The sequence below is a fragment of the Leptonychotes weddellii genome, chromosome 14 (genome assembly GCF_054177405.1).
Source record: "Leptonychotes weddellii isolate Sample4059 chromosome 14, ASM5417740v2, whole genome shotgun sequence".
Taxonomy (NCBI): domain Eukaryota; kingdom Metazoa; phylum Chordata; class Mammalia; order Carnivora; family Phocidae; genus Leptonychotes; species Leptonychotes weddellii.
Window position 1 is genome coordinate 50405980 of NC_138382.1, and position 24183 is coordinate 50430162.

Here is a 24183-nt window from a genome sequence, read left to right on the forward strand (position 1 = left end):
TACAGAGGAAAGACACTGGAATATTGGCAGTGGTGATGTCTGATGTCTAAGTGGTGAGCAGACATTGGAGAGGAGGATGAAGGGGAGACATGAGCCCCTGCATCTCAGCATGCTCTGTCCTGCCCCAGAACAGCACAACATCAAAACCCGACTCTCCATGGGGGCAATTGCTCTGGAAATAAAAAAAACATGAAACCGGGGCACCTGGGTGGTTCAGTCAGTTGAGTGTCTGACTCTTGATTTCGGCTCAGGTCGTGATCTTGGGGTCATGGGATCGAGCCCCGCGTCTGGCTATGCACTGGGCTGCAAGTCTGCTTGGGATTCTCTCCCTCTCCCTCTCTCTCTGCCCCTCCCCCTGCTCACACACACACTCTCTCTGTTTCTGAAATAAATAAATAAATCTTAAAAAAATAAATCCCACAAAACCACACCACTAAATTATGAAAGATAAGTCACAATATTATTTGTCCTAAAACAGTGACAAAAGTTCTGTGTGTGTGTGTGTGTGTGTTTTTTCTTTCATTAAAATGAAACTAAAATCACAGAAAAACTATGAGCACCATCTCAAGAGACTTGTGCTTTTGGACACTTGTGTTGCTGCCAACCTCCCCTCCCCCCCTCCCTTCTTCCTTCCTTCTTTTTTTCTTCCTTCTCTTTTTGTTTCTCCTTCTCTCTCTACTCTCTCCCTCTTTCTCCTCTCTGGTGCTCCCCTCCCTGTTTCCTCTCCTTACCCCTCTTTCTCTCTCCCTCTCTGTTGTGTGTATTTTCCAAAAGTAGCAATATTTAATCCCTGATCAGATGAAGACATGAAAGCCCTTTGTATAAAATAAAATGGGGGTGCTAGGACTCACACCCAGGGCTGCTGGACTGTGGGCCACGGCTGGTCCCATGGTGTGGGACTGGGGGAGCTGAGATGGACCCCTGGCCGCCCAGCTCTGGGCGTGGGCTGGGGCAGGCAGATCTGCATCCACAGCTTCACCGGTGGCCCGGCCCTGGCCCAGTGACAGCCCGCACCCCATGCTCTGCTTCGGTTGCAGTTTCTGGGGAGGTACGAGAGGGTCCTGTTCTACTGGCCCTCACTGCTGTGCCTGGCCTTCCTGCTGGGCCGCTTCCTGCATATGTTTGTCAAGTCTCTGAGGGTCCACCTGGGCTGGGAGCTGCAGATGGTGAGTCCCGAGTGGGAGCCCTGTGCGTGTGCCTGCGGGGCTGGTCTGCGCAGCTGCCCTGGGAGGGCATTACTACTCCCATTCTGCGTGAGGAAACATGGCCCCGGGGAGGTGGGTTGTATCGCCTAAGGTCACGTCGCTGGTCTGGAGCAGAGCGGGAACTGCAACCAGAGGGTTCAGTTGTTGAAGCTCTCTCTTAACCTCTGCTCCATCCAGAAGAGTGGCTTCCCCCAAATTCCTGGCCTCTGTGACAGAGCCTGTCACAAGGATTTGTGAGCCCCAGCATACACCTGTCTCTTTTCTCACAGGAAGAAAAGCCTTTCCTGGAAGTTCACCAGGCACAGCATGTCAAACGTCTCCTGAGGAAGCCCCCCTTGCAGTAAGCCCCGGGGTGCCTCATTTGCCCCTCTGTGTTTGCGCCCATGTGGACGAGCCCTGAGACGACTGGAAAGGCACAGCGTAGTCAGGACTCTTGTTGGCTAATGACAGAAACTCAAATCAAACTAGATTAAAGAGAACAAGGAAATGTGGGGCCTTCCTTAACAAGAAAGCCTAGAGGTGGTCAGCTCAGAAGCAGATGGATCCAGGGGCTTCACTGATATCAGAACCAGGGCGAGTTCCCTCATTTTCTCTTAGCTCTGCTTTGATGTGTGTTAGCCTTGTAGTGAGGTGGGCTTCCTTCCCATGGTGGCCCCCGGAATCTCTAAGCTTATACCCTCCTGGTTTAAGCTCACAGGAAAAAGAAATTTTCTTTTCTAATAATTCAAACCAAACTCCCATTGTGATTCATTGGATCACATTGGACCATGTGTCTTCCCAAAACTAATTACTGTGGCTAGGCGATTAGAGTAAATGGATTATTAAGCCTGTCACATATTCGTCGTTGGAACTAGGACGTGGTTCAGCCTCACTTAACCGCTAGGACTGATGGGAGGGAGCAGGTTCCCAGAGAAAGACTGTTGTGCTGTTACCAATACAAGAAGACATAGCTCATGGCCAAGCAAAAGCACTGGTCTTCAGTGACCTAGTCCTGCTACTGCCACCATGTACCAAGGGGATATGCCCCAGAGAAAGGACGTGGCTAGTCCAAGGTCGTTCAGTGGCAAAGCTCATACTTTGGTTAGAACTACATTTGCCTATGTGTAGCTGAAAAGGCAAAATAACAGTGGGACACACAAGAGGGAGATTTCTTTCTTTCTCATGTCGAAGAATTCTGGAGGCAGGCAGTTCATACTGACCCTGGACTGCCCACCATGGAAGTTTGCTGATCATCTGTCTTTCTGCTGCCATTCTTGGTGATTGTCCACATCCAAGATAGATGCTGGGTGGGCTCCAGGTTGGACCAGCCACCGTGTCGGCGTTTTAGACAGTGGGCAGGAGAAAAGAAGGAAGGGCAGTGGGGTCCCTCCCAGCTGTGTCAATTCTACCTCAGCACCTTCCCCCAAAGTGCCATCCCACACTGTGGTCACATCTGATTGGCCTGTGCTTACTCTTTCACCCTTAGCTGTAAGAAAGTCGGGAGCGATAGCCCTTTAGTTTGCTGAATTGCTGTATTGAGTAAAACTGAGTCTCTGTTCTTAAGAATGAGGGGAAAATGAAAACTGGAATCTACCAGTATTCTTTCTCTTCACTACATTCTAAGAATAAGCAGAGACAATGAGGTTATTTTCAGAAGAATCAGACATTTGTTTACCAACCACAGCCTCTCTTTTCTTGTTATTTATTCATTCACAGGGAGACTAAAAAGTCCTGGTTCCAAACCAGAATCTATGAGTGGGACCCCTGCTTTCAGTTCCCAAGCAGAATGATTGGAACCACCGTGTTGGCTTTCATATGCTTGTACCTTGTAAGTAGATTGGAACAAATCCTTTTCTGTTTCATAAATGGGGTGGGGTTAAGACAGGTTATTCTTTAAAAGCTAGGTCAAAACTGAATCTCTGTAAATCAAAGAAGTACAGTTTTTTGACCCCTATCATTTTTACTCCAAGGACACTTTCACCCACATGGCGAATATTACTAATAAATATAATTGAAGTATTTATGGAGACTTTCAGTTAAATCAATTCTATGTAAACAGCTTGCAAGAAGCTACTCCATCCTAACAACAAGTAAAAATCTGAACAAACTGAAAAATCAACAGTTCCTTCTTAGATGCATAAAAAAAGAGAAGTCATGGTGCAAACCGTTGCCCCTAAAATTGGAGACAGACAGGTGGATAGGAGAACCACAATAGAATGGCACAAATAAAATCTAGCAATATATGAAAGGAATTATACACCACAACCAAGTGGGATTTATCTCAGATATGCAAGCCTGGTACAATATTAAAAATTAATGTAATCAATCACATCAGTAACTGAAAGAAGAAAAATCACATGATCATATCAATAGATAATAGGAAAAACATTTAACAAAATCCAACACGAGTTCATGAGAAAATTTTTCAGCAACCTAGGCATAGAGGAGAACTTCTTCAATCTGATAAAGAATATCAACAAAAAAATCTACAACTAACATCATACTTTATGGTGAGAAATTAGAAGCTTTCCCACTAAGATCAGGAAGAAGGCAAGACTGTTCCCCCTCACCACTCAACATTTACTTAGGAGATTCTAGCTAAGTAATAAGACAAGAAAAGGAAATAAAAAGTATACTGATTGGGAAGGAAGAAGTAAAAATGTCTTTGTTCACAGATGACATGATTGTGTATGTAGAAAATCCAAAAGAATCAACGAAAAAACTCCTGAAGGGGCGCCTGGTTGGCTCAGTCAGTAGAGTGTGTGACTCTTGATCTCAGGGTTGTAAGTTCGAGCCCCATGCTGGGTGCAGAGATTACTTAAAGTCTTAAAAAAAAACCCGACTTCTGGAACTAATAAGCAGTTATAGCAGGGTTGCAGGGTACAAGGTTAACATACAAAAGTCAATTGCTCTTTTATATATTAACATTGAACAAGGGGAATTTGAAATTAAAAATACAATATCATTTACATTAGCATCCCCCCAAAAGGAATACTTAAGTGTAAATCTAATGAAATATGTATAAGATCTATATGAGGAAAATTACAAACCTGTGTTGAAAGGAATCAAATCAACTAAATACATGGAGAAATATCCTATATTTGTGGATGGAAAGACTCAATATTGTCAAGATATCAGTACTTCCCAACTTGATTTACATATATTGGGATTGATCTATATTGGAATTCAAAGAAATCTCAATCAAAATCCCAGGGAGTTACTTTGTGGATATTGACAAACTGGTTCTAAAGTTTTCAGGGAGAGGCAAAAGACTCATAGTAGACAACACAATTTTGAAGGAGAAGAAGAAAGTTGAAGGACTGACACTACTCAATTTCAAGACTTACTGCAAAGCTGCACTAATCATGACAGTGTGGTGTTGGCAAAAGAATGAATCAATGGACAGAGTAGAGAGCTAAGAAATAGACCAACATAAATATAGTCAGCTTATCTTTGACAAAAGGGCAAAGGTAATACAATGGAGTGAAGATTTTCTTTTTAATAAATGATGCTGGAACAACTGGACATCCACATGCAAAAAAAAAAATGAATCTAGACACAGACCTTCATAAATATTAACTTAAAATGGATCACAGACCTAAACATCAAATGCAAAACTATAAAACTCCTAGAAGGTAAAATAGGAGAAAATTTAGGTGACCTTGGGGGTTTGGTGATGACTTTTAATTTTTTTAATTAAATTAAATTTATTATTGTTACTATTTTTGGCATTATCAAGCATTTATTTAAGGGGCTGGTAAGTGTGAATAATTTATGTATTTATGTATGTATGTATTTATTTTTATTAATTCCAGTATAGTTAACATATTATTTCAGGTGTACAATATAGTGATTCAACTATTCTGTACATCACCCAGTGCTCATCACAACAAGTGCACTCCTTATTCCCCTTTGCCTATTTCACCCATCCCTCCACCCACCTCCCCTCCGGTAACCATCAGTTTGTTCTCTACATTGAAGTGGTGATGATTTTTTAGATATGACACCAAAGACAATCCATGAAAAGTTGATAAGCTGGGCTTCATTAAAATAAAAACATTTTCTTCTGCAAAAGACCGTGTCAAGAGAGCAAAAAGACAAGCCACATTGGGAGAAGATATTTGCAAAAGACAATCTGATAAAGTCTGTTATTCAAAATATACAATGAGTGCTTAAAATTCGATAAGAAGAAAATAAATAACCAGATTGAAAAATGGACCAAAGACCTTAATAGTCACCTCACAGAGAAGATAGATGGTGAATAAGCTTTTGAAAACATGCTCTACCAAAAAATGAAACAAGATGAAACCACACAGGGAGACAGACCATAAGAAACTCTTAATCTCAGGAAACAAACTGAGGGTTGCTGGAGTGGTGGGGGCTGGGAGAGATGGGGTGGCTGGGTGATAGACATTGGGAAGGGTATGTGCTATGGTGAACGCTGTGAATTGTGTAAGACTGATAAATCACAGACCTGTACCTCTGAAACAAATAATACATTATATGTTAAAAAAAAAAAAAGAAGAAGATAGTAGAAAGGGAAAAATGAAATCGGGGGGAAATCGGAGGGGGAGATGAACCATGAGAGACTATGGACTCTGAGAAACAAACTGAGTGTTTTAGAGGGGAGGGGTGGGGGGATAGGTTAGCCTGGTGATGGGTATTAAAGAGGGCACGTATTGCATGGAGCACTGGGTGTTATGCACAAACAATGAATCATGGAACACTACATCAAAAACTAATGATGTAATGTACGGTGACTAACATAACATAATAAAATAAAATAAAAAACAAAAAACCCCAAAAACATGCGCTACAGCATATGTCATCAGGAAAATGCAAGTTAAAACAAAAATGAGATACTACTACACACCTATTAGAATGGCCAAAATTCAGGACACTGACAACATCAAATGCAGATAAGGATGTGGAGCAACAGGAACTCTCATTCATTGCTGGTGGAAATGAAAATGGTACGGCCACTTTGTAAGATACTTGGGTGGGTTCTGACAAAACTAAATGTACTCTTACCATGTGATCCAGCAGTCACCTTCCTTGGTATTTACCCACATGCACTAAAAACTTATGTCCACACAAAAACCTGCACATGGATATTTATAGCAGCTTTATACATAATTGCTAAAATATGGAAGTGACCAAGAGCCCTTCAGTAGGTGAATGGATAAATAATCTTTGGTACATCCAGACAATGGGATACAATTCACTAAAATGAAATGAACTATCAGGCAATGAAAAGACATGGAAGAAACTTAGATGCATATTAGTAAGTGAAAGATGCCAATTTGAAAAGGTTACACAATGTATGATTCCAACTGTGTGATATTTTGAAAGGCAAAATTATGGAGACAGTAAAAGATCAGTGGTTTCCAGGGGTTGGAAAGAGGGAGGGATGAATAGGCAGAACACAGAAGATTTTTGGGGCAGTGAAAATATTTTGTATGATACTATTATGGTAGATACATGTCATTAGATGTTTGTCCAAATCCACAGAATGTGCAACACCTAGAGTGTACCCTAGTGTGAACTATGGAGTTTGGGTGATAATCATGTTTCAGCATGGGTGCATTATTTAAGTTTGTTTTCTCAACAAAAAAAATTTTTTAATGTTGGCATAATTCTGACTTTAATATTTTATTAAGCATGGGATCAAAACATTTCATGTAGTCAGAATTTCTTGGGGTAAAATGTCTGAGTCAAAGGTGGGGTCAACATGGAGAGATAGAAATGGCAAGACCAAATTGTCTTCTGGATGATACCTATGTAAATTAATCCTGTGATTGAGTTTTAAACGAATGTATTAGTTAGGTAATGCTGAAGTACCACATAAACCCCTAAATTTCAGTGACTTAACACTATATATATTTTTGCCATGTAACAACGTCAAGTGGGTGTTCAGGTTTTGGGGGCAGCAGTCCTCCGTGTGTTACTCCATAACCCAGATCTTTCATCATGTGCCTCATTATCCCTAAGAACCCTCACCCTCTGCATCCAGTCAGCAGAAGGGGGAGGTGCATGGAGAAATGCATGTAGAAGGTTTTCAAAGGCTTGTGTGGAATAGCACACATTCCTTCCACTCCTCTTCCATGGGCAAGAACCATGTCATGTGGCCACATCTAACTCAAGGGAGGCTGGGAAAGGTAGTCCAGCTTTGCGCCCAAAGAAGGGGAGAATGGATTTTAACAGACAACTGGAGTTCTCTGCAACGTGAATAACTGACTTGGAGTTATTGTGTTCCTTAAGTCTTGGGTGGTTATCTGAATGCCAAGCACCATGCTAAGACGTGGAAGAGAGAAGACAGCTGATTCAGCAGAGTCTTGGCTTGGGAGAGACCCATGGCCTAAGAGAAGGGGATACAATGTGGTATGAAGTACCTGCCATGTAAAGAGGAAAAAGGGGAAAGTGCTCTCTGAAAGTTTAGTGAATTATCCCAGATTGAGACACTGCCTGAAGATGGTACCATTTGGAGCTGCACATTCAAAGACAAACAAAATTTGGTTGATGAAGTAAAATGGTAGTAGGAACTCTAGAAGCTTTGGTGTGATGGTAGGCGGCATGGAGCCAAGATGACAGGATGATGGGAGTGAGCACATGTGACACGCATATAGGAAACAGCACCTCCTCTAACGTGGTTACCACCAAGACGCCAGATGGACAGCGGTGGGAGGTACGGCTGGAATTGTCCCCAAGGCCACTCGTTAGTCATAGTTAGGCAGTCATTTCACTTGGATGTAATTAATGTTTGAAGAGTTCCTCGAGCCCTCATAGGACCTAGTCTCGTATGCTATTGGGTGAAGAAAAGAGTTTGAGGTGACTCCAAAAAAGTCTTCAGAGAAGTCACAATCCCACTCATCTTGGGATAGCCACTGTCCAGAGTCTATTTCAGATTTGTTTTGAACTTCAAAGAGTTTTGATCTCAAAACCAAAGAGTGATCCATATGTTATTCACCTACTAGGCTGGACTCAGGTGTGACGTTGATATGTTTGCTCTTTGTATCAGTTCATTGTCATTGAGTTCTGCATGTTCGTGTATGTGAGAGATGAGCTGGATGTGTTTGAAGGGGAGCTGGAGAGCTATATCACCTCCGTGAACCAGACGGGAACCCTGACCCCAGTCATCCTGCAGGTGAAAGAGCTGATGAGCGTCGCCAAAGGTACAACCATTCCGCCACCTTTGTTGGGAAAGTGTGGGAAACTGGGAGAAGGACTTATAATTAACTGGTGACAGGTACACACCTGGGATAATTATTGCTGTAGCATTGCTATTATCTGCATGAGATACCTGGTTTGGGAGACAAGTGGGTTACAACTGATATATGCCTCCCTGGGTGACTAGAAGGCCAATGGGGTCGGGATCTGGGCCATTTTGTTAAAACCTGTTTGGGGCTGAATTGAACATGCCCTGAGAATTCTCTCATTTTAAATAGCCTATTTTGTTTTGATGCCAGTGGAAACAACTAAAATCATCATCTCTTTTTCACTTGGGAAAAAATAAAACAGCAAGTCATGGCTTTTCTTTAGGGTTATATGGAAAAATTTTTTATGCTGTTCAAATTTAATTTCTGCTTAGTTCGGGCTGCTATAACAAATTGCCGTAGACTGGGTAGTAGAAACAACGAACACTTACTTATTTCCTGGTTCTGGAGACTGGGGAGTTCAAGGTGCCGGCAGATCTGGTGTCTGGTGAGAGCCTGCTTCCTGATTTCCAGACGGCCATCTCTTTGTATCCTCAGTGCTAGAGAGTAGGGAGAGGAAGCAGGATGTCTGTCTCCTGTCTCTTCTTATAATGGCACTAATCCCAAAAGCCACATCTCTAAATACCATCATACTGGGGGTTAGGGTTTCGACATATGAATCTGTCCATAGCAGTCACTTTACCTTAAGATACCACCTTTCTTTGAAAACGACATTCTAATTCTGTGTCTGTTGCCCATGGAGTGGGGAGAGTTCTTCCCTCTTTCCTGCTGCGAAAAGCTGTGGACTAGATGTCAGGTAGACTCTGTGTCGTCAGACAAGTCAGGTCCTTCCTCTCTCTTGTTCTCAGCTTCCTCATCTTTAAATGAGGTCTTGGAACGGGGTGTGAAGTGGTTTCCAACAGCCTTTGTAGCACCAACATTTAATGGCCATAAATTACCAAATGGTCCATAAGTCATGAAACAGGTGTTGCAAATGATATTTTTACATAAGACTCATAATCTGGTAGAGTACTGCAACCAGAAGGAAATAGATCTCCTGTGAATTATTTGAGGGAAATTCTCTTTCATACATGTGACATGGAAAGTTACTTTTATGTGAGCACTGGGGCACCAGCTCCAAACCAACATACTTTATTGTTGCCCTTGAACATTCGTATTCATCTCTGATGTAGATTTATGCTCAGCCTGACAAGTCCCTGAGTACAACACTCAGCAAGCATAGTCTAATCTTTAAGTTTAGTCATACTAATTTTAAGCCATAGTTTTGAAAGTTTACATTTCCCCCCTCTTCTAGGCAAGTTTTTAATGCCAACCTCAGTTACTTGCCCTGGGTGAACCGGAGTAAATATATCACTGTATTCACTTATGTTTTACCCCCTCTTCCATGTATTTCTCACATGTTTAGATATTTTGGGAATCAAAACATAAAATTTTCACTCCATCTTGATCTTTTTCAGCTTTAACACGGCTGCCCTCTGGCCAAGAGAGACTTTTAAGCTGTACATGCTTCATCTTTGGGAAGATAAAGGCATTAAATTGAAAGTATGCAGTCAGTCATGCTCTTGCTACTGGCTGGTCTAAATCTGCGCTCACTCTGCTTGTGGCCAGACTCCTCCCATCCTTTCCTTCAGGCTCCCTGTGCCCCCAGGGGTGAGATTTATGTGGTTTACCTGCAGCCTTTGTGATGGTTGAGGTTTGGGATACAGTAATTGCCTAATCCTGGTGAAGCTGGGACAGAGACACATAGAAAACTTGGAAGGATTGGAGATCGCTTTTCTTTTTCCTTCTTGTTAAGACAACTTTTGTGTTTTTTTTAAGATTTTATTTATTTGACAGAGACATAGCGAGAGAGGGAGCACAAGCAGGGGGAGTGGGAGAGGGAGAAGCAGGCTTCCCGCCAAGCAGGGAGCCCAATATGGGGCTCAATCCCAGGACCTTGGGACCATGACCTGAGCCGAAGGCAGACGTTTAATGACTGAGCCACACAGGCACCCCTAAGACAACTTTTCAAAGATACAATTCACATACCTTAGAATTCATCCACTTAAAGAACAATTCAGTGGTTTTAGTATATTCTCAACAATCACCATCACCACAATCAAATTTGGAACATTTTCATCACGTTAAAAGAAATCATAATCATTTGCAGTCACTCCCCATTTCCCCGCAACATTCCCAGCCCTAGATTACCACTGTTTTCTGGCACTATGGATTTGGCTCTTCTGGACTTCTTATATAAATGGAATCACACAATACGTGGTCTTTTTTGATTGGCTTCTCTCACATAGCAAATGTTTACACAGTTCATCTATGTCATAGCATGTGACTGAACTTCATTATTTTTTATTGCTGGAATTTATTCTGTTGTATGAATATACCACATTGTATTTATCCACTCATCAGTTGATGGAAATCTGGGTTGTTTCAACTTTCTGGTTATTATGAGTAATACTGCTATGAACATTCATCTCCAAGTTTTTCATATATTTTCATATATCTTGGGTGTATACCTAGGAGTGGAATTCTGGATCATATGGTAACTATATTTAACCTTTCAAGGAATTGCCAGACTGTTTTCAAAAGCAACTGCATCACTGTGTATTCCCACCAGCAGTGTATCAGGGGTCCAGTTTCTCCATATCTTCACCAACACATGTTGGTATGTTTTTTGTTTTTTAATAATAGCTATCTAGTAAGTGTGAAATGGCAGCTTATTGTGGTTTTGATTTTCATTTCCCTGATGTCTAATGATGTTGAGAATCTTTTCATGTCCTTATTGGCCATTTGTACATCTTCTGTGAATAATGTCCATGGAGATTCTTCGCCTATTTTTAAATTATTATTGAGCTGTAAGAATTCTTTATATTACACATAAATCCCTCAAGAGAGATAATTTGCAAATATTTTCTCCCATTCTATTGGTTGCTTTTTCACTTTTTTGATGGTGTCCTTTGAAACACAGATGTTTTTAACTTTGTTGGAGTCCAGCATATTAATTTTTCTTTTATCACATGTGTGTATCTAAGAAAACATTGCCTAACTTGAGGTCACAAAGGTTTATTCTCATATTTCCTTCTGACACTTCTATAATTTTAGCTTTTACATTTAAATCTATGATCCCTTTCTGAGTTAATTTTTGTATATGCTGTGAGGTAAGGTTCTAACTTCATTGTTTTGCATGTGAATATCAGTTACCCCAGTGCTATTTGTTGAAAAGCGTATTCTTTCCCCATTGAATTGTCTTTTTCATCCTTGCTGAAAATACACTGATGATGAGGATTTACTTCTGGATTCTCAATTTATTACATTGATCTATTTATCTATCCTTATGGCAGTACCACACTATCTTCATTACCGTAGCTTTGTAGTAAGTTGGAAATCAAGAAATGTGAGGCCGGCAATTTTCTTCTTCCTTTTCAAGATTATATTGTCTGTTCTAGGTCCCTTCATTTTCATATGAATTTTAGGATTAGCTTGTCAATTTATGCAAAAATGGCATTGGAATTTTGATAGGGATTGGGTTGAATTTTTAGATCAATTGAGGGAGTTTTGCCATGTTAACAAAGAACATCCTATACATGAACACAGCATGTCTTTCCATTAATCTAAATCTTTAATTTCTTTCAACAGTCTTCTGTAGTTTTCAGTGTACGAGTTGCGTACTTCTTCCGTTTATTCTTAAGTATTTTATTCTTTTTTATACTAATGCAAACACAGTTGTTTTCTTCATTTTCAGATTGTTCATTGCCAGTGTCCAGAAATACAGTTAATTTTTATATATTTGTCTTGTATCCTGCAAGCTTGCTGAACTCATTTATTAATGAGTTTGAATCTCTTTTTTTGTTTGTTTCTTTTTTGTTGTTGCTGTTCCTTAGAAATTTTTAAATATAAGAACATGTCACTGATGAACAGAGGTAGTTTTATTTCTTCCTTTGCAGCCTGGCTGCATTTTCTTGCCTAATTTCCCTGGCTAGACCCTCCAGTACAATGTTGGATAGAATTGGCAAGAGTGGACATTGATTTCCTTATTCCTGAACTTAGGGGGAAAGCAATCAGTCTTTTGCTGTTAAGCATGATGTTAGCTATGAGTTTTTTGCAGATGCTTTTTATCAGGTTGAGGAAGTTTTCTTCTGTTTCTACACTATGGAGTGTTTTTAATTATGAAGAGGTGTTGGATTTTTTTAAAATGGTTTTTGTGGACCAACTGATAAACAGCTTGTCCAGAAGCTTTTATACGTACACATCATCCCCCTTCCCTGTTTCTCCCTCCCTTTCTCAGAAGCACACAGGATCACGTGAAAGCAGATTAGATACAACATATTAAAAACTTGCCAAAAGAGGGATGAAAGAATAGTCAAGACCTCTTGATTCCAGTTATCCTTACGCATGGTTGTTCTTTACTGGGGGTGGCAAATTAATCGTTTTACGAGGACGGAAGGTAACTACATGTGTATACGCCCTCATTTTCTCTACCTGTTACTCACTGTAAATGGAAAATCTTAATGTCCAAGGAGAGGCTTGTGCAAGAAGTAAAGTATAGCAAGGATGTGTGTGTCTGAAATGAGACAGAAATAGAAGCAAAACTTTATTTACACAAGAAATATGTTAAAGGAAGTAAAATGTATTTGCCCAGCCCTTTCTGATGTGAGCATCCGCAATTTGAAAACACTGTTCCTGGCTCATCTTCTCAGGCTCATCTCCTGTGACTTCTTCTATTTCAGGAGTCTGGCTGGTGACCATCTCGTCCGCCTCCCTCACGTGTGTGAGCTATCTGTTCCACATATTGGCCTGTTACAGGTGAGAGGGCTCTGGGCATCATTTCTTTGTCTTCAGCCAGAATTTTCTAAAAATTCCTGAGTGGTGACAGCAGTGCCCAAATTGGAACCATGAATGTATATGCCATCCAGGAGGAGCCACATCTATTGGTTGTAAAACAGAAAACCCCAAACCAAAAAACTAATTGATTTGAGCTTCTACTATAAGCTTGACATTGTGCTTAGAATCTTTTGATTTTTAGGGGAGCCTGGGGATCTCAGTTGATTAAGGAGCCACCTCTTGGTTTTGGCCCAGGTCATGATCTCAGGGTCCTGGGACTGAGCCCCGCTCAGCGGGGAGTCTGCTTCTTTCCTTCTCCCTCTCCCTCTGCCCCTCCCCTGGCACGCATGCTCTCTCTTTCTCAAATAAATAAATATTTTTTAAAAAAGAATCTTTTGATTTTCACCACAACCCTGAGAGGCACTTTCATCTCTGTTTTTACAGCTGAGAAGGCTGAGACTTAACAAAATAACTCACCCACGCCATTAGCAGTTGGCCATGTCTTCTGCCCTGAGAGGCCTTATTGCTTCTTGTACACTCGGCATCTCTCTTAGGGGTCAGACCTGCCCTGCTCTCCAGGACTAACCACACTGGGTTCCCAGCAGGTGCATCCGGCTCTAGGAGTTATCAGAGGAGATCGGGTCAAGGGCACTGGGTGCATCAGTCTCTAGAAGAGCAGAGCGGGAGGAGGGGATGGACTTCAGTATGTAGTGAGCATTTCACTGCAGATAGCAGTTGAATTTTAGGTATCTGCCCTCCCTCCTCTGTCTGTCTGTCTATCTCTCAGTCTCTCTCTGTGTCTCTAACTCACATGCAGTCACAGGAGGCCCAGGGCCATCTCCTACCCCTCCGAAGCATCCTGCCTTTATACCCTCCCCATCTGGCTGCCCAAAGGGTGGGTCTCTTGCAGATGGCATCCAAATAAGGACTCTCCTGGTGCAAAGAGGCCCCAGCTCTCCATCACAGCCCTAGCTTGCTCCTTCTCTCTGCTTTCCTGTCCCTGGACCCTCTGGGTGGACTGGACACCACTGCTCTCCCCTGCCCCCCTTGATGTGGGGATATACCTGCTCCTTCCTTCAATGGACTGCAAGTGCCTGGGAGATGATCAGTGAGACACTGGACCACAACCAGTAACAATCACCTTTTAGAGCTGGCTGCATTGACATGGGGGGAGGGCACAGGGAAGAGAAGGTGCCTGTGGCAGGGAGGCCTTATCCTTGTCCAGGCTGGCCCCTCCCTCCCATACCTGTCACTGAGGACCGATGATCCCTGCCCTGTCTGCTTTACAGGACCATGGAGCAAAGGAAAAAGTGGATAAGAAACCCCTACAACTGGACGGCACTAGCACTGTGCTAGTATTTTTATTTTTCTTAGAATTATTCCTATCTATGTGCAGCCTCTTTTAAAAAAAAAGTCATAAAAATATTTAGTGTAAAGTCTTCCTCCCATTCAGACCCCAATTTGTTGCCCCAGAGCTAAACATTATTCATTTTCTGTATCCTCCCAGAAATTGTCTATGCCTTGTGCACACATATGTGTGTTGGTGTGTTTGCATTCCTGGTAGCACATGCTCTATTCCAGTGCTGCCGAGCTGAAACAGTGAAAATCACAGACGCAATTTTGAATTTCCTAATAGACACGAGTAAAAAGTTAAAAAAGGAGGTGAGAATAATTTAATAATATATTTTATTTAGCCCAACATAACCTCAAACCATCATTTCATCATATAATAAATATACAAGCTATCAATAGGATATTGACATTCTTTATTTCATACTAAGTCTTCCCCATTTAGTGGTCATAAAATTGCAAAACATCCTGAAAAATGCTGGAGATAGGATGTGGGGGAAAAAGCAAGACACATGTGAATGTGGACCGTGAACATAACCATCGCCAACCTAATCTTTTATGCAAAGGGCCAGGCCGAGACCAGCACATGGGGAAGGCATGCAGAGGTTTGTGCAGGTGCTGGGAGCATGAGGGGCTGTGGTCCCTTTTTCAGTTTCATTTATGTTGCAATAAGGTGGATCTATCATTAAAAATAGTTTTCCATTATTACCTGTTTTGAAATATTATTACATAAGTAATACATATTTGTCACAGAACAAATAAGAAAATAGAGCAAATTGAAGAAAATAAAAGCCACAAGCAGAGTCTCAACTATCACATTCAGCCACCATCAAGACTAGGTAACTACATACTACTATTGCAAACTATATTAAGATTTTTAAATCATCAGGGAAATGTATGACCATGTTAAGACCACAATGAGGCATCACCTCACATCTGTTTGAATGACTAGTACCCAAACCACAAGAAGTAACCAGTGTGGGCAAGGATGTGGAGAAAAAGAAACCTTCATGCACTGTTGCTGGGGATGTAAATTGTGCAGCCACTGTGGAAAACAGTATGGAACTTCCTCAAAAAAGTAAAAATAGAACTATCCTATGATCCAGCAACTTCATTTCTGGGTATTTATGAGAAGAAAACAAAAACACTATTTCGAAAAAATGTTTGCACCCCCATGTTTATTGCCATGTTATTTACAATATTCAAGATATGAAAATAACCTACGAGTCCATTGATGGATGAAGGGGCAAAGAAGATGTGATACACACACACACACACACACCGTGAAATACTATTCAGCCATAAAAACAAATGAAATCTTGCCATTTGCAGAACATGGATGGACCTTAAAAGATGTTATGCTTAGTGAAGTAAGTCCGACAGAGAAAGACAAATACTGTATGATCTCACTTATATGTGGAATCTAAAACAAAACAAAAAACAAGCTAACGGATACAAAGAACAGATCTGAGGTTGTCGGAGGCGGGTGTGGGTGAAGGGAGTCAAAAGGCATGAGCTTGCAGTTATAAAATAAATGTCATGGGGATGTAAATACAGCATGGTGACTCTCGCAATAGTACTGAACTGCATATTTAAAAATTGGGGAGTATAGATCTTAAAAGCTCTCATTGCAAGAAAAAAAGCTTGTAACTGTGCAAGATGATGGATGTTAACCAGACTCATAGTGGTGACCGTTTTGCAATATACATATATATCAAATCATTATGTTGTATGCCTGAAACTAATATAATGTTATGTGTCAATTATATCTCAATTTAAAAGTATTTTGAAAATATTTTTAAGGCTAATGAGAACCGTCCCACGAGCTGTGGTCAATATAGGGAAGCCGAGCCAGCCACCATCTCCCTCCACAGGCTTTTCTGTCTATACCTGTTGAGCTCTAAGTACATAAGGAGCCGTGGTTATGAACATTCCTGATTTCCCACTTTTTCTCTAGAAAGCACATAAAGAGGTTGTGGGCAGGAAATAAACACTTCCTCCCTTTGAAGTTCCATAATCCTTCCTCGGCGGAGAGTGTGGTAAGTCCTCTGAGGCCTCTCTCTGTTCTGAGACTAAGTGATTGGCTAAATCCTGCTCTCCTGCAGCTGGGACGGGGTAGCAGCCTGGGGGAGGAAGAGCCCTGGATGGGGAGTCCATAGGCCTCACTTCTAGTATGCTCTGTTGCTGGGTGACCCACCTGGCCCTTGGTTTCCTCATCTGTGAAATGATGACAATCATGACACCCACCTTGGTGTGTTGGTGGGTGAACCTCAGATGAGGCGGGGATGCTGGACCCATGTGTTAGGGGTGATCGGTGTTTTCTCCCCTCTGAGACCCCTTTTTCTTTTTAAATCCCAGGTGGCCATTGCAAGGTACTCTGGCTGGCAAATAGCCTATATTCTGTGGGGTAAGTGTCCTCACGTGACCTATTCAATTCAACACCCATTCCTCGGGCGCCCGCGGAGTCCTGGCTGTGCGTAGAGAGAAGAGAGGCGAGGCAAAGCAGCCCCTGTTCTCTCTCCTTCGGGAGGGAGGGAGAATCCCACATTCACATAGCTATTGTTACCTCCTGTCCTAAGCCCGTGGGCTGGAAATGCTAAAGGCAGTGGTGACAGAGAGGAGGAAGCGACTCTCCACACCCAGGGCAGGACACGAATGCTTTCTAGTGCGGCTGACGTTTGAGTCGCATCTGGCAGGGCAAGCAGAAGGCAGCAGGAGGATGGTCATGCCAGGCAGAAGAAACAGCACAAGCAAAAATGCCAGGACCTTTGGTGGGAGGAGGATAGAGGGGGGACCTCAGGGAGGGACATGTATGACCGGGTCATGAAGGGCCTCGAGTGACCGTGGGTTCCCTTGGCCCACAGGCTACCTCATCATCCACGTGGTGCAGAGCCTGTGTGGCATGCTGATCATGTACAGCCTGGTGCTGCCTGTCATCCACAACCAGGGCCTGGAGATGCTCCTAGGACTGGGCATCGGGACGTAAGTGCTGGGTGGGCTCCCTGTCATTGCCCGGGGCCTAGGAGCTGGCAGACCCTCAAAGCTGCTGTTCAAAATGCCCCTTCCCTGTTGGGATCTCACTAATTCCTGGACCCACACTCTCAGTTCTGACCCAGGGATGGGCCAAAAGAGCAACTCATCACAGTGGGAACCTTACAGTTGACAAAATGTTTCCATTCTTGCTGTTCAGTGGGGTGCTCACAGTTGTGTCTGTGGGGGATACACATGTGTCCATTTTAGAGCTGGGAAGATTGAAGTTCGGGGAGGTGACATGGGAGTCAGGGCAGTATAGTAGAAGGAGAAAGGAAATCTGAGCTTAGGTTCTAGAGAAGCTGTGTGACCTTGGGTAAATTGCTTCTCTGAGCCTCAGTTTACCCATATGGAAGATAAAAGTGAAGGCTGACATTACTGAGAATTCACTATGCATCTTTTCTCTTGAGAACCCTTGGAAGGTTGGGTCTCATATTGAGGCCCGTTTTTCAGACAAGGAAACAGAGGCACTGAGGGCTCACCAATTTGTCCAAGGAGGGGAAGGGGCAGGGTTGGGAGCTAGCAATCTGAAGCCAAGGCCCCATTTAACTGCCGCCCACACGGCCGCTTGGGGGATGCAGACCCAGCATGTGGCCCTCTCTGAGAACTCCCTGCTCTAAGCTCCTTGGTTCCATCCTCCCCTAGAGCCACGTGGGAGGCTGGGCAGAGCCTGCCCGTCCACTCTCAGGGCCTTCATGAATTCTTGCTCCATGCTTTCCTTTGATTTCCATGCTGTTAAACACGCAGCTCAGCTGCCACATATAATTAAATCCTGGAGTCAAAAAACCTGACTGTGTGGCTTTGAGAAAGTCATCTGCCCTTCGTGAGCCTCCATTTTCTCATCAGACAGTGGGTGTGAGAATACTCTGGAGGCATAAAGCACAGAGCCAGGGCTACTGATGTCCCAGCAGGCTGTCCCGTCTCTGTCCTCTCTGTCCCTGGGCATTGGAGAAGGGCTTGGACAAGGCCCCCTCAGGACCGTCTCTCCGTGTGTTTCAGCCTCACCCTATCCATCGTCCTGGGTCTCATGATCCTGCAGGTGTGGATCGCCGCCACCTTCTTCCTACAGCCAAAGATGAGCGCGGCTGACAGGCAGAAACCTTTGGCTCTCAACAACAGGTAAGGGTAACGAAGAGAATGGGGATTAGAGGCTTTGGCTTCAGCAGCCCCTCGTTCCTTCCTCTTCCCCCTTGGCAGGTTCCTGGGAGGACCGTACCCTCCCTGAGAGGGCGAGGGGCCGTGGTCCGGGAGTGGGCTCTGGAGCCGAACTGCCTGGGTCCAGATCCTGCCTCCACCCCTTATGGGCTATGGGACCATATGTGACATTCCTGAACACCCACGAACTGCAGTTTCCTCATTTTACAAATAATTGCTCACCTCAGAGAGGTATTCGGAGCATAAAGTGTGTTAAAATATGAACTTAGAACAATAGTGCCTGGTCCGAGGTTTTCCTTTGTAGTTCACTCATTCAAAGCCCTTCACTCAGGGAGGAAACAACGCGGGCATTAAGGATACAGAGCTATCCCTACCTGACCTGCTTGCGGCAGCTCACGGTCCACAGGGGCCGGCAGACACATGGCGACAGTCAACTCCAGAGGGGGTGACGGCCTCACAAGAGCAAGGCGGGTAATGGAGAAAGAGGCAGGAATGGTTCATTCAGCTGCAGGTGGGACGTTTGAGCTGAGCTCGGTTGGCTGTCCTGCAGGTCTCGCTGAGGAGAGGGTGTGGTCGGCAGCCCTCAGGGCACAGATGGAGGCAGGCAGCTGAGAAAGGGCAAGACGTCTTGAGAGAACAGTAAGAATCCAATATGGTGGCCATGTAGTCGCCTTGGATGATGAGGGGCAGGGAGGGGGCACAGAGTGACGGCCCCAGAAAGGCCCGTCTCGGATGGCCCAGAAGTCCAGGATGCCGAGTTTGGGCCTCATCCCACCCATAGGCAACAGGAAACCACACAATCCAGTGGTCATCTGGGAAGTTTCCTTTGGAGGACTTGGAGCAGTTCCAGCGGCGGGCAGGTCATTGTGACAACAGACAGTGGGAAAGCCACAGCCTCTGCTGTAACCACAAAGCCAGCTGTAGCCACATGAGATTTCTTGTCGTACAGGAAACCTCAAAACCCAGGGATCCCATGAAACATCACAGCCACTGCTGACAATCCCGCTGTGCTGGGTTCAGCACCTTCTGCACTGTATCTGAGCCAGTCCCATACCACTGCTGTGTGGCGGGGACCATCAAGGTCACAGGGCTAGGAGATGGGAGCTGCAGGATGGGGCCCGGAGCCAGCCTGCCTAGCCACCTCCTCCTCCTGAAAGGGTGCTGCCCCTCTGCCTGCTTCTGTTTGCAGGAAAGTGTTCCACAACTTCAACTACTTTCTGTTCTTCTACAACGTGCTGCTGGGCCTGGGCGCCTGTCTCTCCAGGCTGCTCATCAGCTGCATCCTGGGCACGTGGCTGATCGCACGCATCGACAGGACCATCATGCAGAATGGCTATGAGGGGGCGGACATGGGTGAGTGGCTGGTCCCTGGTGGCTGCACATTGAGTCAGGGGTGGGGGGTGGCGGGGCTGGTCTGGCAGCTTTCTGGAAGCTGCTTGCCGGTTGGATACCAGAGGCCTGGACTTCACACTCCTCCTTCTGCTCAGAGCTCAGCTTCTCATGGAGGCTATAACGCTGAGCAGAAAAAAAACATTCAGCCTAATGGTCAGAAGACAATTCAGGCTAGTAAATGGCTGCATGTTTGACGACCTTCGAGGTATCGTGGAGAGCAGTAAGAAGTACTAGAATTCCATCTGAACGGTTAGAAGGTAATTAATTTATGAATGCACAGCTCTGAAAATGTTGAGAAAGAACACATCTCAGAATTACTGGTGTCATTAGCTGGAAACTTGGTTAAGAAAATGGTCTGTTCAGTTAAGAAAGACTCCCAAATCAAGCCGTTCCTGTAAAGCAAAAATCGTTTGGGTTTTCTTTCTGACCTGTGTCCATTCATTCACTCACCCATTTCTTGTACGCCTGGCAGCCTCTCTGTATGAGCACAGCGCTCTTCCCACTTTCCGCTTCAAGGTCTCCGCAAAAGGGATGGATTAGAATGCCATCTTGAGAACCTTCTTGCTCTTCATACCTAATTTTCTAGATTCTCAGTGATAACAGGGGCACCGTTTAGGAACAAAGTGGCACAACAGTTACGTCATCCAAAGCACAGGCTCGAGCGTCCTGGGACAGAGGGCATGCTGCCTGGCCTGACTTGCCTTCTGCGTTTCAGGGTTCAGTGCCTGGATTGGAATGCTCTATGTGGATCATTATCATACCAACCCTGTGCTCGTCAGCTTTTGTAACATCCTGATCACAGGGCACAGGGAGAGGAGGCTGCAGCGGGCCATCAAATACTGGTACCTAAATCAGTCAGCAGGTAAGCCTCCTGTCTGAACCTATGCTGGGCTTGGACAATAGGCAACAAGGACCCTAAGGCTTCTCTGGGAGCCTTGAGATGTCCCAGCTTCCCCCTTCCCTGCCCCCCTTCCTCCATACTCCGTGCCCTGGGGAACCTTCTACCAAGGAGAGCAGGAGGCTTAGTCCACAGCCAACCTGGCCAGGGGACCCCTGAGGCGTGGTGTCCTTGTCCTTCTAAATGGAACATGTGGCTCCCCCCATGTTCCCAGAAATGAGCTCTAGTTCTGCTGAGTCCTCCAGTCCCTTTGTTTGAGACCCCACCCATATCCCAGGCTCCAGGCCAGATGCCCTCCAAGATGGGGCTTAGTTTTGCTTACCACAGGCTCTTCTGGCTACCATCTCCTGCCCCCTCAAGGATCTGTACTGTCTACTCCACCCCTCCCACCCTTATTACTCTGTTCTGCCTTCTGCTGGGAAGCCCACCAATTAGCCATATCTTGTGAGCACCAGTCTGGACTATGTTCATCACTGTTCCCAACTGCAGACATCTGGCTCTGGGACAAACTCAGATCCCTCCAGCCGCCCTCATGTCCCCAGAAGTCCCGGTCCAGCTCCTTCTCCTGCACCTCTCACCTACCAGTCTGCTTCTCCTAGAGCTTCTGAGGATAGAGACAAGCTGCCCCATCCCCCAAGTCTGTCTGCTCTGGTTTACTTCTAGGTTCCCGAATCTCAACGAGGTCCAGGACAAGGTGGTTCCTGTTACACACCCTGGTCAACAATCCCAGACTAGTCATGCTCAGAAAATCAAGATCAGGTCATGGCTCCCGGGACTTTACCCAGATCCTGTTGACATGCTCAGACAGCTGACGGTAACCTCCCAACACAGCTACAAGGCCATTCCAGGACGACTGCCCCTGTGACAAGGCCCAGGCTACCCAGCTGCTGTCCCCTGCAGTGTGAGAGGGGATGCAGTCCCCGTCTACTGCACACAGCACCGGGCGCTCATGGGATGGCACCTGAGCTGAACCATGAAGTCTCAGGTCTAATAATCCACTCCCTTGGTAAAAAGATCAAGAACTAAAAAGAATTTCTGTTGAACAATCTTTTCTCAATAACAATTTCCACTATCCATGGTTAGGAGGTAGCATTGGGGAGTTCCGTGTGGACAAGCACTTAGTTTGACCACAGGATAGAACTTCGCGTCACTGAAGAAGGTGGTAAAATGTACACCAGGAGAGCTTAACTGTTAGACATAGTTTTTGTCTGGAAGAAAGTATGGCTTTAATCCAACGGGATCCTTGTTGCTTCCCCCTTTCCAGGCCTTCTGGTGGTGGGAGAGAAGGACATCCATGTCCCCAGCCGCTAATCTGGTAGGGTGAGCAGGCACACGTTGGGCTGTCCCTGCCATTGCCGCTGGGATGAGGAGCAGATCAGAACTGATCTGGGCCTTGGTCACAAAGAAGATCTACAGATCTGACAAGGAGGGTATCCCCTGGGAAGGCTGCCTATCTGTGGAGGCAGAGATGGGAGTGGGCAGGCATTCTAGTTGGGGCCAAGAGCAAAGGTGTGGGAGCAGGAGAGCCTCAGGCATGTTTGAGGAGGAGAGGCCTCTGGTATTTGCAGGGCAGGGTATTGGGGCTGTTTAGACCACCCACGGAGGCCCAGATGCCAGGCTGGGAAGCCTGGACATTTCTCTTTGTGCAGAGAGCCCAGTACTTACCCTGAGTCTTCACACCCACGCATAAGGTCCCTGATGGCCCGGGACTCATGCAAAGTGACCAGAGTCACTCGTGAAGCCTGTGCGGTGCCAGGAGGACCTACCAACAGGGTGAGGAAATTCCCCATCCACCTCACAAATCCCAGAGCCACTGAAATTCAGTAATCATTATTGAGCATGTACTGTAAACCTAGTCCTGTGGCTAGATGTGTTTGCCAGACTTATCTCTTTTAATTTAACCTTTGCAACCTCTAAACTTTGTCATTCTGCTTTCAGAAACTGAGACAACTGGGACTAGAGTGTTGGGGTCCCCGCACTACCACTTGTAGCTACGGGATACCAGCTAAATGACTCTGTCTTTCTGTGCTGTTTTTTCCTTACAAATAAAAAGGGTAATGCCTACAACACCCCAAATTATTTTGAGGATAAAATGAGCTAATACACAGCGGACTTAGGTCAGTTGTCCAGGGTGTGAGGTTAGGGAACCTTGGGAGAAATGGGGTGAGGGGACAATGGCCTCACTGACCTTGTCCTTGACCCTGGCAGGAGAGGATCTCCAAGTTGGCCACCTTGGAGATGACCCCCCAGGAAGCCCAGAAGCTAGTGCCTGCTACGTCCTACACTCAATAAATATCAGTTATTTTTATTTGCAATGTTGATACTTTGTGGTGATCTGATTAATGTCTGTTTACCTCTCAGGATGCTCTCAGCTGGGAGAAAGGAGCCAAGGATGGTCTCCCCTCAGCTAGTTGCCTTGCAAATCATGGCTGATTTTCCTCGGGACCTACACTCACCAGCCCTATTTGCTTCTAGACCTACTAGTAGACTCTGCCCCAGAAGTCATCTTGGCCAGCAAGGGAGAGTGTAGGGGTCTGCCCATGGCTAAGTATATGGACCCTAAGCCTGGCAAAGCAGAAGCCATCCGTGATCTCTCAGGCTGGGGCCTCTAGGAAATGTCTGTCTTAAAAAGAATTGTATGAGGAGGTGCAGGAAAGCTGGAGATCCTCGTGCATAGTAGCGTAAATGTTTGTGGAACAAGGCCCAGCTGTTCCCTTGAAAGGGATCTCACAAATCTTTGCCCTGCACAAGAAGCAAGTAGGAAAAGGAGCATGGGGGTCATGGGCGAGGCTCCCAGGAGGATTCTAACATAGGTCAAGAGGACACACAGAGCCCCTAGAGGGAGACTGAGGCTGGAAAGTCTTGGGACTTCGTCCATTTGCAAATTATCTTCCTCTGTTCTTGCCCTTCCCATGTGCAAGGTTTGATTGCTTGACATTTATTCCTCTACTTAGTGCTGATGCAACTACAAGTCCCAGACGCAGGACTGGTCAGTGGTGGAGCTGGAATTTCACTCCCCAGGACTATGCTTAGTCTGCAGTTTTACCTTCAGGCCGAGGGTTCAGCTACTGCCAAGCCTGGACATGCACTCAGCCCTGAGCTTCTTGATGGCCAGTTCTTTTTGGCCTTGAATGTTCTGCTGGCC

At 44.9% G+C, this 24183-nt stretch overlaps 1 protein-coding gene across 3 annotated transcripts in view; it reads left to right on the forward strand.

Annotated features, from left to right (window-relative positions):
- The window catches only part of LOC102728277 (stimulated by retinoic acid gene 6 protein-like), a 59541-nt gene extending 37457 nt beyond the window's left edge, over positions 1–22084 (forward strand). For all 3 annotated transcript variants that reach the window (XM_081803239.1, XM_081803237.1, XM_081803238.1), the window contains exons 7-18: positions 1038–1166; positions 1475–1545; positions 2901–3012; positions 8203–8356; positions 13120–13195; positions 16521–16602; positions 16922–16970; positions 17428–17545; positions 18593–18712; positions 19938–20101; positions 20856–21002; positions 21702–22084. In XM_081803239.1, the coding sequence (XP_081659365.1) occupies positions 1038–1166; positions 1475–1545; positions 2901–3012; positions 8203–8356; positions 13120–13195; positions 16521–16602; positions 16922–16970; positions 17428–17545; positions 18593–18712; positions 19938–20101; positions 20856–21002; positions 21702–21850 (1371 nt within the window). In that variant the 3' untranslated portion in view covers positions 21851–22084. The remainder of the gene's footprint in view (positions 1–1037; positions 1167–1474; positions 1546–2900; positions 3013–8202; positions 8357–13119; positions 13196–16520; positions 16603–16921; positions 16971–17427; positions 17546–18592; positions 18713–19937; positions 20102–20855; positions 21003–21701) is intronic.
- Positions 22085–24183: the final 2099 nt, after the last annotated feature.